At 35.4% G+C, this 15801-nt stretch overlaps 1 protein-coding gene across 2 annotated transcripts in view; it reads left to right on the top strand.

Moving 5' to 3' along the window:
* Positions 1–15801, top strand: part of ANO3 (anoctamin 3) — a gene marked incomplete at its 5' end in the record, with an annotated part of 271220 nt that overhangs the window by 144723 nt on the left and 110696 nt on the right. For both annotated transcript variants that reach the window (XM_080815458.1, XM_080815459.1), the window contains 2 exons: positions 10003–10103; positions 14218–14262. In XM_080815458.1, the coding sequence (XP_080671584.1) occupies positions 10003–10103; positions 14218–14262 (146 nt within the window). The remainder of the gene's footprint in view (positions 1–10002; positions 10104–14217; positions 14263–15801) is intronic.

Genomic DNA, 15801 nt, shown 5'->3' with positions numbered 1-15801 from the left:
ATATTTATGTGGGTCTATTTCTAGGCTCACTATACTGTTCCATTTTTCTACTTCTGTACTTATTCACTAATTCCACTACTGTAATTATATAGTAAGTCTTGAAGTCAGGTGGCATCAGTCCTCCAAATATGTTCTCCTCCTTCAAAATTGTGTTGGCTGTTCTGTGTCTTTTTCTTCTCCATAATCTTTGTCAGTATCCACGAAATAACTTGCTGAAATGTTGATTGACATTGCACAAATCTATAGATCAAGTTGAGAAGAACTGACATCTTGACAATATTGTTTTCCTATCCACGAACAGGAAACCTCTCTCCATTTATTTAGTTCTTCTTTGACCTCATTAAATAGAATTTTACAGTTGTCCTCATATAGATCTTGTACATATTTTTTTAGATTTATACCTAAGTAATTAGATCTTTGTGACACTAATGTAAATGATATTGTGTTTTTAATTTCAAATTCCTCTGTTCATTGCTGAAAGAAAGCAATTAACTTTTATATATTAACCTTTCATCTTAAAAAATCCTGTTGTAATTATTTATTGGTTCCAGTATTTGTTTTTGTTGTTATTGTTGATTTGTTTGAAATTTTTACATGTCTCTGTCATCTAACTATGTCATCTGAGAACAAAAGAGTTTTCTTTATTCCTCCCGAGTCTATGTACCATTTTTGTTCTTTTTATACCACACTGCATTCGCTAGTACTTCCAGTATAATGTCAAAAAGGAGTAAACAGGTGCCTTTTTCCTGATCTTAGTAGGAAAGCTTCTAGTTTCTTACCATTAAGTATGTTAGCTGTAGGTGTTTCATGACTATTCTGTACCAAGTTGAGGAAGTTCAACATTATTGCTAGTTTACATAGTTTTTTATCATGAATAGATATTGAATTTTCTCAAATGCTTTTTATGCATCTATTAACATGATCATATGATTTTTTCTTTTGATATGATGGATCACATTAGTTGATTTTCAAATATTGAAACGGCCTTGCATACTGAAGATAGATCCCAATTTGTTGTGGTATATAATCCTTTTTATACATTGTTAGATTCTATTTCCTAATATTTTGTTAAAAATTTTTGTGTGTATGTTCATGACAGATATCAGTCTATAGTTTTTTGCTTTTTTCTTTTTTTCTCTTGGAGTGCCTTTGTATGATTTTGGTAATAGCATAGTGCTGGCCTCATAGAATGAGTTAGGAAGTTTCCCCTCCACTTCTGTACTCTGAAAGACATTATAGAAAAGTGGCACAATTTCTCAGTTTGGTAGAAGCCATCAGTGTACCTATCTGGGCCTGGTGCTTTTTCTTTTGGAAAGTTATTAATTAATGATTCCGTTTCTTTAATAGATAGAGACCCATTCAGATTGTGTACTTTTTGTATGTGAATTTTGGCACATTGTGTCTTTAAAGAAACTGGCCCATTTCATCTAGGTTATCATATATGAGCATAGAATGGACCATAATATTCCTTTATTAACCTTTTAATTTCCATGGGCTCTGTAATCAAGTCCCCTCTTTCATTTCTGATACTGATAATATGTGTCTTCTCTATTTTTCTTAGTATGCTGTCTAGAGGCTTAATGACTTATTGATCTGTTCAGAGAACAAGTATTTCACCGATTTTTCTTTTCTTTTTTTTTTTTTTTTAAAGATTTTATTTATTTATTTGATAGACAGAGATCACAAGTAGGCAGAGAGGCAGGCAGAGAGAGAGGAAGAAGCAGGCTCCCTGCTGAGCAGAGAGCCCGATGCGGGACTCGATCCCAGGACCCTTAGATCATGACCTGAGCAGAAGGCAGAGGCTTAACCCACTGAGCCACCCAGGCGTCCCTCACCGATTTTTCTGTTTTTTTTTTTTTCTGTTTCCAATTTTACTGGTTTATCCACTAATTCTTTTTTACTGAAGTATTATTGACATAATGTTATGATATGCTCTAATTCTTGTTCTTTTTTTCTACTTATTTTGATTTTAATTTTCTCTTTTTTTTCTAGTTTCTTAAGGTAGAAACTGAGATTATTGACTTTAAATCTTTCTTCTTTTTTTAATACATGCAGTCAATGCTATAAATTTACCCCTAAGCACAACTTTCACTGTATTTAAATTTTAGATGGTTTAAATATTGATAAATTGTGTTTACACTTGCACGTAGCAGGAAAATATCTTTCTTCCTCTGGAGATTTCATATTTGCCCTATGTGTCATTTGGAAGTGTGTTATTTAATCTACATATATTTTGAGATTTTCCAGTTATCTTTCTGTTATTGATTTCTAGTTTAATTCCATTGTGGTCTGAGAGCAGACATTGTAATATGATCTCTACCCTTTTAAATTTGTTAAGATATGTTCTATGGCCCAGAATATAATTTATCTTCTTGAATGGTCCATGTGAGTTTGAGAAAAATGTGTGTTCTGCTGTAAATGAAGTAATTTAGAGATGTCAATTATATCTACTTGATCAATGGTGTTTGTGAGTTCAATGATTTTCTTACTGGTTTTCTGCCCGTTGGGTTTGTCTAATTCTGAGAAAGGATTGTTGAAGTCTCCATCTGTGAGAGTGGATTCATTTGTTTCTCCTTGCAGTTCTGTCAGTTTTTGCCTCACACAGTTTGACATTCTTATGAGGTGCATATACATTAAAGGTTATTACATCTTCTTGGAGAATTGGCTCCTTTATCATTACGAGATGCCCTGCTTTATCTCTGACAACTTTTTTTCCTTGAATGATTGTTTGAAAGTGTTCTTTAAAGAATGTTATTTTTTTCTACTGAAACAATAAAACTATAGATGTCCATTAAAAAAATAGAAAGTAGGTAAAGAGAAAGGAGATAGAAACATGTCTTTCATACTCCTCTTATCAAAAACAAAAACAAAATCCTCTTGCCATTTTAGTTAAGCCCCTAAAGTCCTAAAAAACATCCATTAAACACGTAATTATCACATTACAAAAGAAAAAAATCTTAATGTGAAAAACTTAAAGTATAAAAATGTACAAAGTAAGAAGTCAAAGTTTGCATCTACTATCTCCCAAATCATGTCCTTTTCTTTATTAACAGCCCTATTAATACCTTGATTTTATTCTGCTAGGTGTCCCTCAGGGTATTTTCTATGTATATATAAAATGTATACATTTTTTAGAAAAAAATAGTCATTTTATACATACTAGTCTACTACTCAAATCTGTCATTTAACAATGTACTATGCATACCTTAAATTGCCATTATATTTTGATCCAGCTCATCTTTTTTGTAAGGTGTATAGCGTTACAACTTGGGGATTTAACTACTTTTCTAAAAAATGGGACAGACAAGAGTTATAAATGAAAAGGAGTCCATCATGGGAAGATTAGGGGACAGAATACTATTGGCAGAAAGAATAGCCAGTAGAAAACTACTTTTGACAAGAAGAGAACTAATTTGGGGAGAAAGTGGAGGGGGATTATGGGAATAAAGATCATAAGCTCGTAATTAAGGGACCTTTGAGAAATATAAGTAGAAAATGTTTGAAGTTTGTGTTAGAGCCCACTGAGGAGTGTCAACTGAAAGTTAATGCTTTTGTCTTTAGAACATAGATGGTAATATAAGCCACGTATTAGGATGAAACCACTAGAGAGAAGAAAAGAAAATGAATCTAAGGGTGAGCCTGTAAAATGTAGGAGAGGAGAGTAGACATTTGAAGGAGTTGGAGGTAGATGGGAGAGGCAGAGAAGAGGAGTCACAAGGAAAAGGGACTAGCAGGGTGACGTACCGCTGAGCAGTCCAGTAAGACAAGAAGGAGGCCCGTTCCATTGGAGGTTGTGAAAATCTTTGGTGAAAGCAAGGAGAATCATCTCTCTGAGGAGAGAGACGTGCAAGCAAGATGGACGTGGTTTGAAGAGTAGAAAAGCAGAGACAGCAGCAAATGTTACCCTGTGTGTGGGAGGATGAAAAGCAGTAGCCAGAGAGGGGTAAGAGCTCTTAGGAGCTTTCATTCTCTCTTTCTTTCTTTTTTCTTATAGGAGATGCTTAAATGGTGATGGGAAAGAAGGGTGAGGAGAGGGTGAGAAGAGGGAAGGGAAGGAAAAGAAAGGGCTTGTGATACGAGGACGGAGAAAAGGAAATCATGAACATGTCAGCAAGTATCAGACTTGTTAGCGGAAAACTAGGACTATCCCTCAGGCAACAAGTTCCCAGTTTTTAAATTTACATTCACCAGAGCTAAGCCTTGAGTCTGGCAGAGAACAGGTTTCAAATCCTCATTGTATCACACGTTCATATGGACAATTTCCAGATGATCACATGCCCAGTAGATAGGGATTCATATTGGAAGGCCATACAAATGAATAGGTAGATGATCTGTAACTGTGCTTGTGTTTCAAGTACATTTTCAGGTTGTATGAGCAATTTGTCTTCTTAGACTTACTCTTGTCAACTACCACATTCTGTTTTCTTTCAGCTCTCTGCCACCAGCTCGCAGAGAGTGACTTTGTAAAAACTCAGTTTTTAAATTTCTTCTCTCAAGAGTGAATATTCTACTTCTTGGGAATTTTGGATGGAATAATTAAATAATAATGTGAAGTGTGAAGGCGGTGGGTGTTTTGTTCCCTCCGAGAAGGCTGCCTTCATCAGAGCTAACAGAATAGCGGCAGATTGGGAGCTTTTGATTCCAAGGGGGAAAGTAATCTTTCTCCCTGGCAACACCATCCCTTCACCAACCCCCTGCTCAGTAGCTGCGAGAACATGAAACTACTTTTGTTTTGTTTTAAGTAGAGGTATAACAAAAGAGAAATTAAGTTGAGAAAGTTATAAAAGAAGACAGTTCATGCTGCTTGAAAAAGATCTATATATATATTTAAAGTTAAGACATACAAAATTAGAAATGTTCTAGCTGTATGTGCACTTAGCTTGACATTTTACTCCTTGATGGTAGAATTAATGTAGAAACATCTTTCTAAAGCATCTCTTTTATTTAAGTGTGTTAGATATTTTCACATCTTAAAGGCTGACAGGAATGAATTAATAATGAGTGCTATGTCAGCTATTCATGATGCTAATTTGAATTTTGACATAGTGCCTCTTCCAGAATAATTCTGGTTTATTTGCGTTCTTGTTTCCATCATCTCTTGGTGAGGTACAAGTTACATAGAACGTGTACTTAAAATAAGTTAACTCACTCATTCATCCATTCAACGAATGTTTAGTGAGTGACTACTGTGTGCCCAGCACAGAACTTGGTGCTTAGTAAACATAAATGAATAAAACGAAGATCCCTTCTTCCATGGCACTAACGTAAATAAATAGATTCACATATTAGAAGATAATAAACATGACAGGGAAAAGAATTGAGAAGGTGAGAAAGATGGGGCAAGGACAAGCAAGTTGTAACAAGTGACAGAAAGATAAGAAGTAGAATGAGTGAGGGAAAAGGTAGTAGGAGAGAGTGATTAGCAAGATATTGAGCATGAGATTATAAAAGGCTGTGTAGGTCACTGAGAACACTTTGGCTTTCACTCTGAATGCAAAAAGGTTCTGAGAAGTTATATGATCTGAGTTCTATTTTAAAGAGTTACTCTGGCTATTGTGCTATGAATACATTATTGGGGGCAAGAATGTGAGCAGAGGCTCTGTTGCACAGCACTGTAGGAATCTAAGCCAGAGATGATGATGGTTTAGACCAGGGTGGGAGCTGTGGGGAAGAGGAGAGTGATCCACTCCTGCTGTGGTGTGGTTGGACACACCTGGTAGAATAGAACCCAAGCTCTCCTGCTGTGGGAGTTAAACCTTCTAATACCTCTCCTAAAACATGTGTCATTCACACCTTCTTCATGCCACAACTGTACTCTGGCAACCAACATGCCTAGGCTTCAGGAACCATGATGCTCTGAATGAGAATGAGATCTCCATTCACACTAGAATAAGGTCCAGCTCCTGAAAGACCAGTTTTTGTCCTAGGAGCTGTGTGTTCCACAATAGAGATCCCTACTTTCAAACTCACATGGAACCATTGGAGGGAATGCAGTGTTCAAACATCAATGCATTTCTCAAAGGCTTGTTTCTCAGTCTTAAATCATTCCACGTGTAGAATGTGTCAGTCTGGTATAGATTGGTTTTTGTCTGTGTCTAGACTCATTCATTTCACAGAGGCCTCTCTTCCAGATTCTGAGGAAAATTAATACTTGATATGTTTTCTGTAATTTTGAGGGTGTCATTTTCTCTCTCTTTATAGCTGCTAAAAAAGAGCCCACTTCTCCTTAGGAACTAGCTGTAAGATACAGGTATAGGATAATTTAAATACACGGAAAGGAAGAGACATCTTCCAAAGAGACCCTAGTCCACAGAAATACAGTTTTATTATAATTTATATCCAGTTTATATTACCAGAAAAATATTTAATTCTTTAATCACTTGATTCTAGCTACTCTAGAATTTTCCCCAAATATAGGTTGTTACTGGTTTTATAATTGTATAACTCAAGAGGCCTATTATTGAAGGCTTACACAACCAAAGAATAAAGAATTAGAGAAAAAAGAGAAAGAGTGTGAGAGAGAAAGATTCTAGTGAAGTTTTGAAATTAGCTATCATTTTGGCCCAGGTCTGATTAAAGAAGCATGCTCTTGACAGAGAATGAACAATTTTGGATATCCTGTTACTTGAGTAGTTTCTATGTCCAGCCTCTCATAACACTCCTAACAGCTCTGTGAGTTAAGATCATTGTCTCCAGTTCTCAGGAGAGAAAGCAGGATCAGAGAGATAAGGTAATTTCCCCAAGCTCACAGAGCTAAGTAAATGGTAGAGATGGAATTTGTGCTTAAGTCTTTGTGATTCCAAACACTTTGTTCTGTCTACCATGCCATGTGAATTTTTTCTAAGTAGGCAGTTAGGATTGAAGAACTTTAAGTTGTGCCTGGTAAGCGAAAAGGCAAGTTGGTGTAACACCAGTAACCAGCACCATAATTTCAAAAGGAAGATCTTTATCAGTTTGAATATAAGAACTTTTGTATGACTAAAGCAGGAAAAACTATCAAAAAAACATGAAATTCTTCTTTCACTTGCCTCAGTGAAGGAGTCATTTAAATGCTTATGCACTGTATGTTTTAGAAAGATTTTCTTGATCTATCACTCCTACACAGAAACCTATCTTTTTTTTTATTGAATTCAATTTAGTTAACATGTAGTGCAGTATTAGTTTCAGGGGTAGAATTTAGTGATTCATTAGTTGCATGTAAAATTCAGGGCTCATTACATTAAATGCCCTCCTTAATACCCATCACCCAAATTACCCATCCCCCCACCAGCAACCTTTAGTTTGTTCCCTATAGTTAAGGGTCTCTTCTGGTTTGCCTCTCACTCTGTTTTTATCTTACTGTATTTTTTCCTTCTCTTCCCCAATGTTCATCTGTTTTGTTTCTTCAGTTCCACATGAGTGAAAGCATACAGTAGTTGTCCTTCTCTGACTGACTTATTTCTCTTAGCATAATACCCTCCAGCTCCGTCCACATCTTTGCAAATGGCAAGATTTCATTGTTTTTGATGGTTGGGTAATATTCCATTATATATGTATACCACATCTTCTTTATCCATTCATCTATCAGTGGACATCAGGGCTTGTCCCATAGTACGGCTATTGTGGACATTGCTGCTATAAACATTGGGGTGCATGTAGTCTAAATTCAAAGTCCTGTTGATATTTAACATATACTGTGTCTTCTTCTGTCATTGTTAATTTAATTCCCACATTTTTTACCTATAATTTAAAACAAGCATATTCAAAGTAGGAAAGCTCTTTGGAAATTATACTTACATGAAAGCATGTTTTGCTATTTTTCCCATGATGATTTCCAAAATACGAGTACCTCAATAAACTCTCAAGAAAAAAAATAATCCATGGCCCCAAATTTTGGAAATTTAGTTTACTTTTTCACCTTCTTGGATATTTTTAGCAAGTACACACATATTAAAGTGTCTCACAAGTCCTCTAGCGAGAAACCCAAAATTTTATTGACCATGGAATATCTTGCCCCTTTTTTCATAGTACCCTGCAGAATAAACTTTAGCAAATGCTGTTCAGTGAAAGTGCCTGTCCTATGGCAATGATGCCCCCATATCTGAGTATGTCAGATGATTGCTCCATGGTTTTCTAAGAATACTCTTTAAAATATTGGTGATACATACTTGAAATATTGTTCTGCAAACTTATGAAATCAGCCACACCTAAAATATAAGCCATATATATATATATATATATATATATATAAGATTTTATTTATTTATTTGACACAGAGAGAGAGATCACAAGTAGGCAGAGAGGCAGGCAGAGAAAGAGGGGGAAGCAGGCTCTCTGTTGAGCAGAGAGCCTGATGTGGGCCTTAATCCCAGGACTCTGAGATCATGACCTGGGCCGAAGGCAGAGGCTTAACCCACTGAGCCACCCAGGCACCACCAGGGCTATATTTTGGATATAATGTATTGATTATAAATTTATGAATATATTAATATGTGGACATAAAACTGTACAGTTTAATTATAAAATATATGTGATTTTAAATTAAAATGATAAATTTCTTCCATACTTTTGAGCTTTTAAGATGATTATGTTTCTTGAGAAGTTCCACCTACCTGAAATTTAAATGAACAGTGCTAACCAAATAGAGTCCAGCTGTGTCTAACCTGGCAGCCTTGCCAAGTGGAAGCAAAACACAATTGTTCCTTTATATATCAGCATCAATAACCACCTGAAGGATAAACTCTGTGGAATTCACTCCTAGAATAGTCACATTCATCCTCCTTGCTGTTTGGGCCTCAGATAGTACAGGACCTTGAGAAAATAAGTGTCTAGGCTTTAAAAAAAAAAAAAAAAAAGAATATGACCGTGAATGATATATGAGGCCAAACTAGTCAATTATATAGTTACCTATTTTAGCCTAGTGGGACACATCTAAGAATCCTGATAATTATCTGATTCAAAATGCAGCTGCAGGGGTGCCTGGATGGCTCAGTGGGTTAAGCCTCTGCCTTCTGCTCAGGTGGTGATCTCTGCTCAGCGGGGAGCCTGCTTCCCCCCTCTCTCTCTGCCTACTTGTGATCTCTCTCTCTCTGTCAGATAAATAAATAAAATCTTTTTTTTTTAGGGGCACCTGGGTGGCTCAGTGGTTTAAGCCTCTGCCTTCGGCTCAGGTCATGATCTCAGGGTTCTGGGATCGAGCCCCACATCGGGCTCTCTGCTCAGCAGGAGCCTGCTTCCCCCTCTCTCTGTCTGCCTCTCTGCCTAGCTCTGATTTCTCTCTGTCAAATAAATAAAAAAAAAAAAATCTTAAAAAAAAAAAAAAAATCTTTTTTTTTTAAATGCAGCTGATTCTCTATTAGTAATGTGAACAAAATATTCAGAACAATGGAATCCAATTCTGGGAATTCTTAAGAATTAGAATTTTGTTAAAAGCCCCATTAATAATTTTGGTGCACACTTGATTCTGTTTAAAAACCTTTTGTGTAGATCAAAGACACTTCAGTTCTTCTGAACTAAAAGGTTAAAGTAAGTGTGCAAATTTGACAGCTCTGTAGGGTCATGGACTTTTATGATTTATACTCCATATTTTCTCCCAGGATTTTCATAGGACCTAGCAGGTAGTAGTTACTCAATAAAATCTGCTAGAAGAGTAAGTGAATGAATCAAAGAATGATTAGTGGCAGCTGTCAGTATTTTCTGTTCCCTCTGAGCAGAATGATGATAAAGTTTCCAACAAGAATAATTTCAGGTTCCTAACTGGCTCATGATTTTTCTGGTTGGGTATTCCGGATCTTGATAACAGTCAATATAAGAAAAATTATTCTTATATGCAATGGCATTATTACATTTTTATGAAGGTTTTTCTGCATTACAAATTTTTATTCATATCAATCCTGCTTAAATCAGTGACAATGATTTATGTGGTGACAAGGTGACAGTGTTTTTTCTTTTCAAATCGAATTGTGGCACAATATCATCAACTTTGATTCTAGATAATGATAACTGCCTTTCTATCCTTTGCAGCCAGCTGTCGCAAACCCTGATATCATGTTTATTAAAATTCATATTCCATGGGATACGTTGTGCAAGTATGCAGAAAGGCTAAATATCAGGATGCCCTTCAGGTATTTTCAAATTTTTCTTTACTCTATCTCAATGTATATTAAGATGAGTCTGTTCTTTGCAAAACTTTAGAGAAACAAATGTTAACCCTTTCTACAGAGCTTTTACTTCCAAATGTTAGAATATCTTGGACACTTTTTTTTTCCTTCTAATATGTTTGCCAAATGCGATAAAATTTACGGTCCCTTGGATGTTTTATAACATTTCTAGGAGGACTGGCCTAGAGGGAGGGAAAAATGATTGTTTTCAGAATTTGACTTACTGTTTCCAAGATCAGTCTCAGTTCTTATTTCATGTGGATAGGTATAAAGTCTCACTGTTTTTGTGGAAGGCAGGATGTATATGTAGCATCCATTTGTAAGCAAAGAGAGGGTTTCTCTTGGTATAGCAGTTAGCAAGAATCATTCCTTGCAGTTCAACCACATAATCTCTTCGATCTGTCCTCAATCTCAGAGGATAGATGGGAATGAGTCAGACATTTAACTGACTGCACCACTCACGTGCCTCCCTACAACATGTTTTTTAAAATAATGTTGACAATTGCTACATTACTAAAACTTATGGAAAATGCCATTGAAATTCTCATGATATAATAATATAAATATTAGAACTAATATGCAACATTTTCAAAAATGTATCAAAGGAAGACTAGTTCCACAGGTTCTTAAGAGAAAAATATCCTGTGAGCAAATATGTTTCTGAATTTCTGAGTTGAACAGTAAGTTTATTTACTGTAGGAATTTTTAGAGAAGTGGCTCTCATGCTGCCTTTAGAGTGCATTACAATCACCTGAGACAGTTAGTAAACATGAAGTTCCTGGAGCCCTCCCCCCAGGGATTATGGCATACAAATTCTAGAACAGAAGGTATATACATTTTTAATAAGCATCCCACAGGATTCTGATGCAGATGGTAAAGAAATATTGTCTTAGCTATTTTAATAATTCTGACCATTTTTATACATTTCAAGAGTTGGTTTTACAAAACACCCTTTCCATTTGATGATAGGACTTTTAAAAATCTTAATATGTAGGTGTTCTTGGGAAAACAGTTTGACAAATACTGGAACACAGAGTTTTCTTGGAACATTTTCCAGATCAGTTTAAATAATAGATGTAACATTAACTCCTTAGTAACTAACTTCTCATTTATTTATTAGGTACACATGAAATTTGGCATAGCCATTGCCTCATAAAAAGAGAATGCTATACAAGCATAAACTAAGTGGCAAAGTGTTTTTATGATGGCTGATTCAGTTTCCAATTGTCAACTGTTATCAAATTTAAGAACATATATCCTGCCTTAAAATTAAAATATACAATAACAAAGAACTTAAATAGGAAAAAACAGATATATCTTTTTAAAACAAGAATTTTTAAAAGATTTATGCATAAAAAAGCTTATACATGCTTGGCTATCCCACATATGTATTCAGTTTTAAGACCTACATATTATATTTCACAAAGAAAACCTGCAAATGTATATAGAAAAGATCATTAGAGTTATAACCCACCACACAATAAGGAGAAACTATTGTATGAACAGGAATCTTAAGCATTTTATTTAAATTCTCTGCTTAAATATATATAGAACTTTATACTTAAATCTGCTAGCTCCTCCCTTTTTTGATTATTATTCCAAAGTAAGTATGGTCTATGTATTAGACTTGGTGTTTCAGAAACTACCCAAGAAAATTTCAGGGGATGAAAATAGTTCAAATTTTCTTATTTTTCTTCTATCAGCAGAGACTGAGCTTGTGTCTTCCACATTCCAGAAATATTAAGTCCTGCTTTCGTTATTTTTCTTTTGCTTCAAAGGTGGTTCCTATTCATTCTTACCCGTTTCAAAATAAAAGAGTCAAACATATTTAAGATGATTCAGTCATCCCCTCCCTTCTCAGTTTGAGCTCCTTAATGGGATTCTTAATCTTCTCCCACAAATATTTTAAACATAGCAGATATGGGAGGGAGAGATTTTTAAACCATTAAGTATAATTTTTCATCACAATTGGGATTAAATTGGGATTAAATTTTATACAAAAATTTTATGCAAAAAATAAAATAACTTAGAAACAGCCGGGGAGCCCAACACATGAAATACGTAAAAGTGGAGCTGTTCTCCCCGACAAGGTGGGGACCCAGGGTTCTACCCAGGTGACTGCCCATATCCCTTGGCCCCGAAGGCATCTCCACTCATGACCGCAGGGATGAGTGGAACACTGGTTTGGAAACAGTGCTTCACATCATTATTTACTTACAGTTTTGAGTGGTCTTTGTAAATAGGTAGGTAGGCAGATATAGGGAGATAGATGCTGCCTTGATGCAAGGTATAAAATTGTAGAATCGTTTAAATGAAAAATTGGGAGAAAATAAAGAAAGCTCTGTCTATGAACAATATATAGTTAATAAAGTACAGGGTGAAGGATTATTGGTAGAAAATGATTTGGTCCTGCTGGTTCACTTATGAAGAAGAATTAAGGAAAAGAGCAAGTTATTGACATCATGGATTAAAAATACACTTGGGGAAAAAACAAAATCTCCCCAACCCAGAAAACTTCACATAAGTAGAAGAGAAAGAAAATGCTTGTATTATTGCCTAAGCATTAAATCAAAATGTGACGTACATCACAGGCAGTTTGCTTAGTGATTGCAAAGACAGAAAGAAATCTCACCCTTTAATATAGCCAAACAGATAAGCAATAACCAGTCCTCAAGCAAGAGAACCCAACAACACTAATTGTCATACATAGTTCATCGTGAATTTGACTGATAGAGTGTTAGTTAATTAGGAAAAGTGAGTCTCTTCATTTTTATTTGCTTTTATAATATTAGTCTAAAAAGTGTATATATTCATCCTTTGTGGCTTTCTTCCTTTGTTTTTTCCTTATTGTCCCCAAAACACTTTAAAGATAAAAAAAAGTTTATGAGAAATTTCAAACTGGCAGCAATAAAGATAAATGGAGAGTAGTATTAAATCTAAATGTCCCCTTGCAATATTCCTTACTGTATCTGTGGTTGATAATAATAATTTTTATCTCCTCTGTGAGATTTCTGAGCCCCAAATTGAGGACCTGGTAAGAACCTTTAAGGAGATGAATTATCCTCTGGCACAAACTTTTGGATTCTCTAAAATCAGACATGCTACACATCTACTTAAAACACTCATTGTTTTTCATCCATTGTTTTTTATCCAAAAACCTTAGAGTCAGAGGTAAGACACCTCATTATCTGTGCCTTCTTCATCGTCCCTGCCAGCTCTTTTATCACTGTGCTCAACTTGCAATTTTATACTCCAGAGACCACCAAAGTAGCTGCAGTTTCCTGAATCTGAAAATACTTGGTGTTGCTCCTATAACCCCATTTCACATGCTGCTGCCTCTGTCAAGAATACCATGTCCTATGTACTTTATTCAGAGGATGACTCCCACTCATACCTCAAGATTCAACACAGATAATACATGCTCTGGGGAGGTTTTCCTGACTCCTTTCTCCTTCATCTACAAAAACTAATTGAGATCCCATCCTAGGTCCTTCCTTAGCACTTTCTGTTTTCCTGCATTATCACAATTATAATTATCACTTGTCTCCTCAACTGTAAAGGAGGTTCTTTGAGGGAAATGCCCTCTTTTTTTCTCTACATTTTAATGGTTATACCTAACATAGCTCGCAGAATAGCTATGTAGTGCATATGTGTTTAGATAGAAATATAAATAAATGGATGGATGGATGGATGGATGGATGACATCATATAAGCAAATGATCCAGTTAATATGCATTGGGTAGCAGAAGACAGACTCAAAAAATGGAATTAAAAGTCAAATATTCCAAAGTGATCTATTAATTTATCAAAGTTTTTTTAAATTTCATTTTATTTTTTCAGTGTTCCAAGATTGATCGTTTATGCACCACACCCAGTATCAAAGTTTTTTGTTATTAGAAACTTAAAGTCTGAAATTAAGACAACATACATTCAGAAGTCTTACTATCATATTGGCTTATTTCTTGTCTTAGGTATGTGGAAGTTGGAGAGTTAATATACTCAGTATGATTGAATGTTGTCGCTCACTGGTTTCTCTTTTTTCACATGACTGTTTTCACCTGTTTCTATTATTTTTCAGGAAAAAATGCTACTACACTGACCGGAGGAACAAATCAATGGGCAGGTCAGTGGGTGATGCATAATTTGTTTACAACAATTTGTCATTTGGGAAAAAGCAAGAAAAATAAAACATTCAATTACCCATATCAGCAGTTGTAAATTTTAGGAATAAAAACTTTGTTGATTTGTTCAAATATTTCCAAAATGACTTATGCCAAATTTAACAATGTTTAAAATCAGATCATCTCTTTTCTTTTCTATTTACCATTGCCATTCCTGCAATCCTCTTTTTGTTTTTTTTTATTTTTTTATAGTTTTTTATAGTTTTTTATAGTTTTTTTATATAGTTTTCAATATATTTTTTATAGTTTTTTTATAGTTTTTTATAGTTTATTTTTTTAAGATTTTATTTATTTATCTGTCAGGGAGAGAGAGCACAAGGCAGGGGGAGCAGCAGGCTGAGAGAGGCTGAGCAAGGAGCCCATAGTGGGGCTTAATCCCAGGACCCAGGGATCATGACCTGAGCTAAAGGCAGACCCTTAGCCTACTGAGCCGCTCAGATGTCCCAGCAATCATCTTTTGATCTAATGTTGTGAGAAGGGGATTTTAATTGCAAGTTAGCATCTCAGGAGATTTTAATTTAAAAAAACAGTTATAAAATCAGAATTGATGGGCAAATGATGACCCACTAGAGTTCTAGAAGAGCAGACATGGCAGAAACCTCTGGATCATTCAGTCCAGACCTCTTGTTTGACAGAGGCGGTCAAGGACATTCCAGCCTCCAGAGTGACGAAGTGGTCTGCCAAGGCCACACAGCATATCTTGAATCCCAGGCCTGCTCTTATTTCACCAGCTGAGCTGCCTGTCTTATCCGAATATTGAAAACATACTTTTTCAAGAGCCTCATCTCAAAACTTCTCTCTACCCACCGCGGTAACAGTAGCTATGACAAGGAATTTACCAAACCACAATCCTGAGACAGGAGAAGCTCTCCCACCGGAATCACCTTGGCCTGTTTCACTGAGGAAAATGAGCTTCCATTCAATGGATGCTAAAAACAAAAAGCTTCTTATACTCAGGTGTTTTTCTGTTCATTGCAAAAGAATCATTTAACGAAAACAAAATGTGATAGAGTACACTCTATGGAATAACACTCCAGGATGTTACATGCAGAATGACACAAAACTGGAATCCTATAGAGTGAACATCAGAGCACTTTAGGAAAGGAGTCCGTAAGTCGAGTTCCTTTACCAGAGAAAGTGGCCGAATATAATTTAGAGCTTTAGGAAAATTTTTCATTTTAGGAGAGAAGAATGTTGTTCTCTCTTAAACATTAAATTTAGATGTGGTAGGAACAGGCAACAAGAAAAATAAATAATTGGCAGGGAGGACTTGAAGTTAGAATGAATAATAAAAGGATTAGTACTTAAAAATCTCTTTAAAATACTAAAATTATTAATGATGCTCGTCTGCCAGGTCAGATTCTTCGGCTTGTTGGGTTAACATGCTCAGATTTAAAATGAACTTTTATCATTCCCCTTGGGCACATTTGGTCCTAGTCTGTATAGCAGATTCCCAAAATTATTTTTATATAATAAAGTAA

This window comes from Martes martes (genome assembly GCF_963455335.1).
Source record: "Martes martes genome assembly, chromosome: 10".
Classification (NCBI taxonomy): Eukaryota; Metazoa; Chordata; class Mammalia; order Carnivora; family Mustelidae; genus Martes; species Martes martes.
The sequence above is the reverse complement of the archived record's forward strand: the minus strand, read 5'-3'. Positions and strand labels throughout refer to the sequence as shown.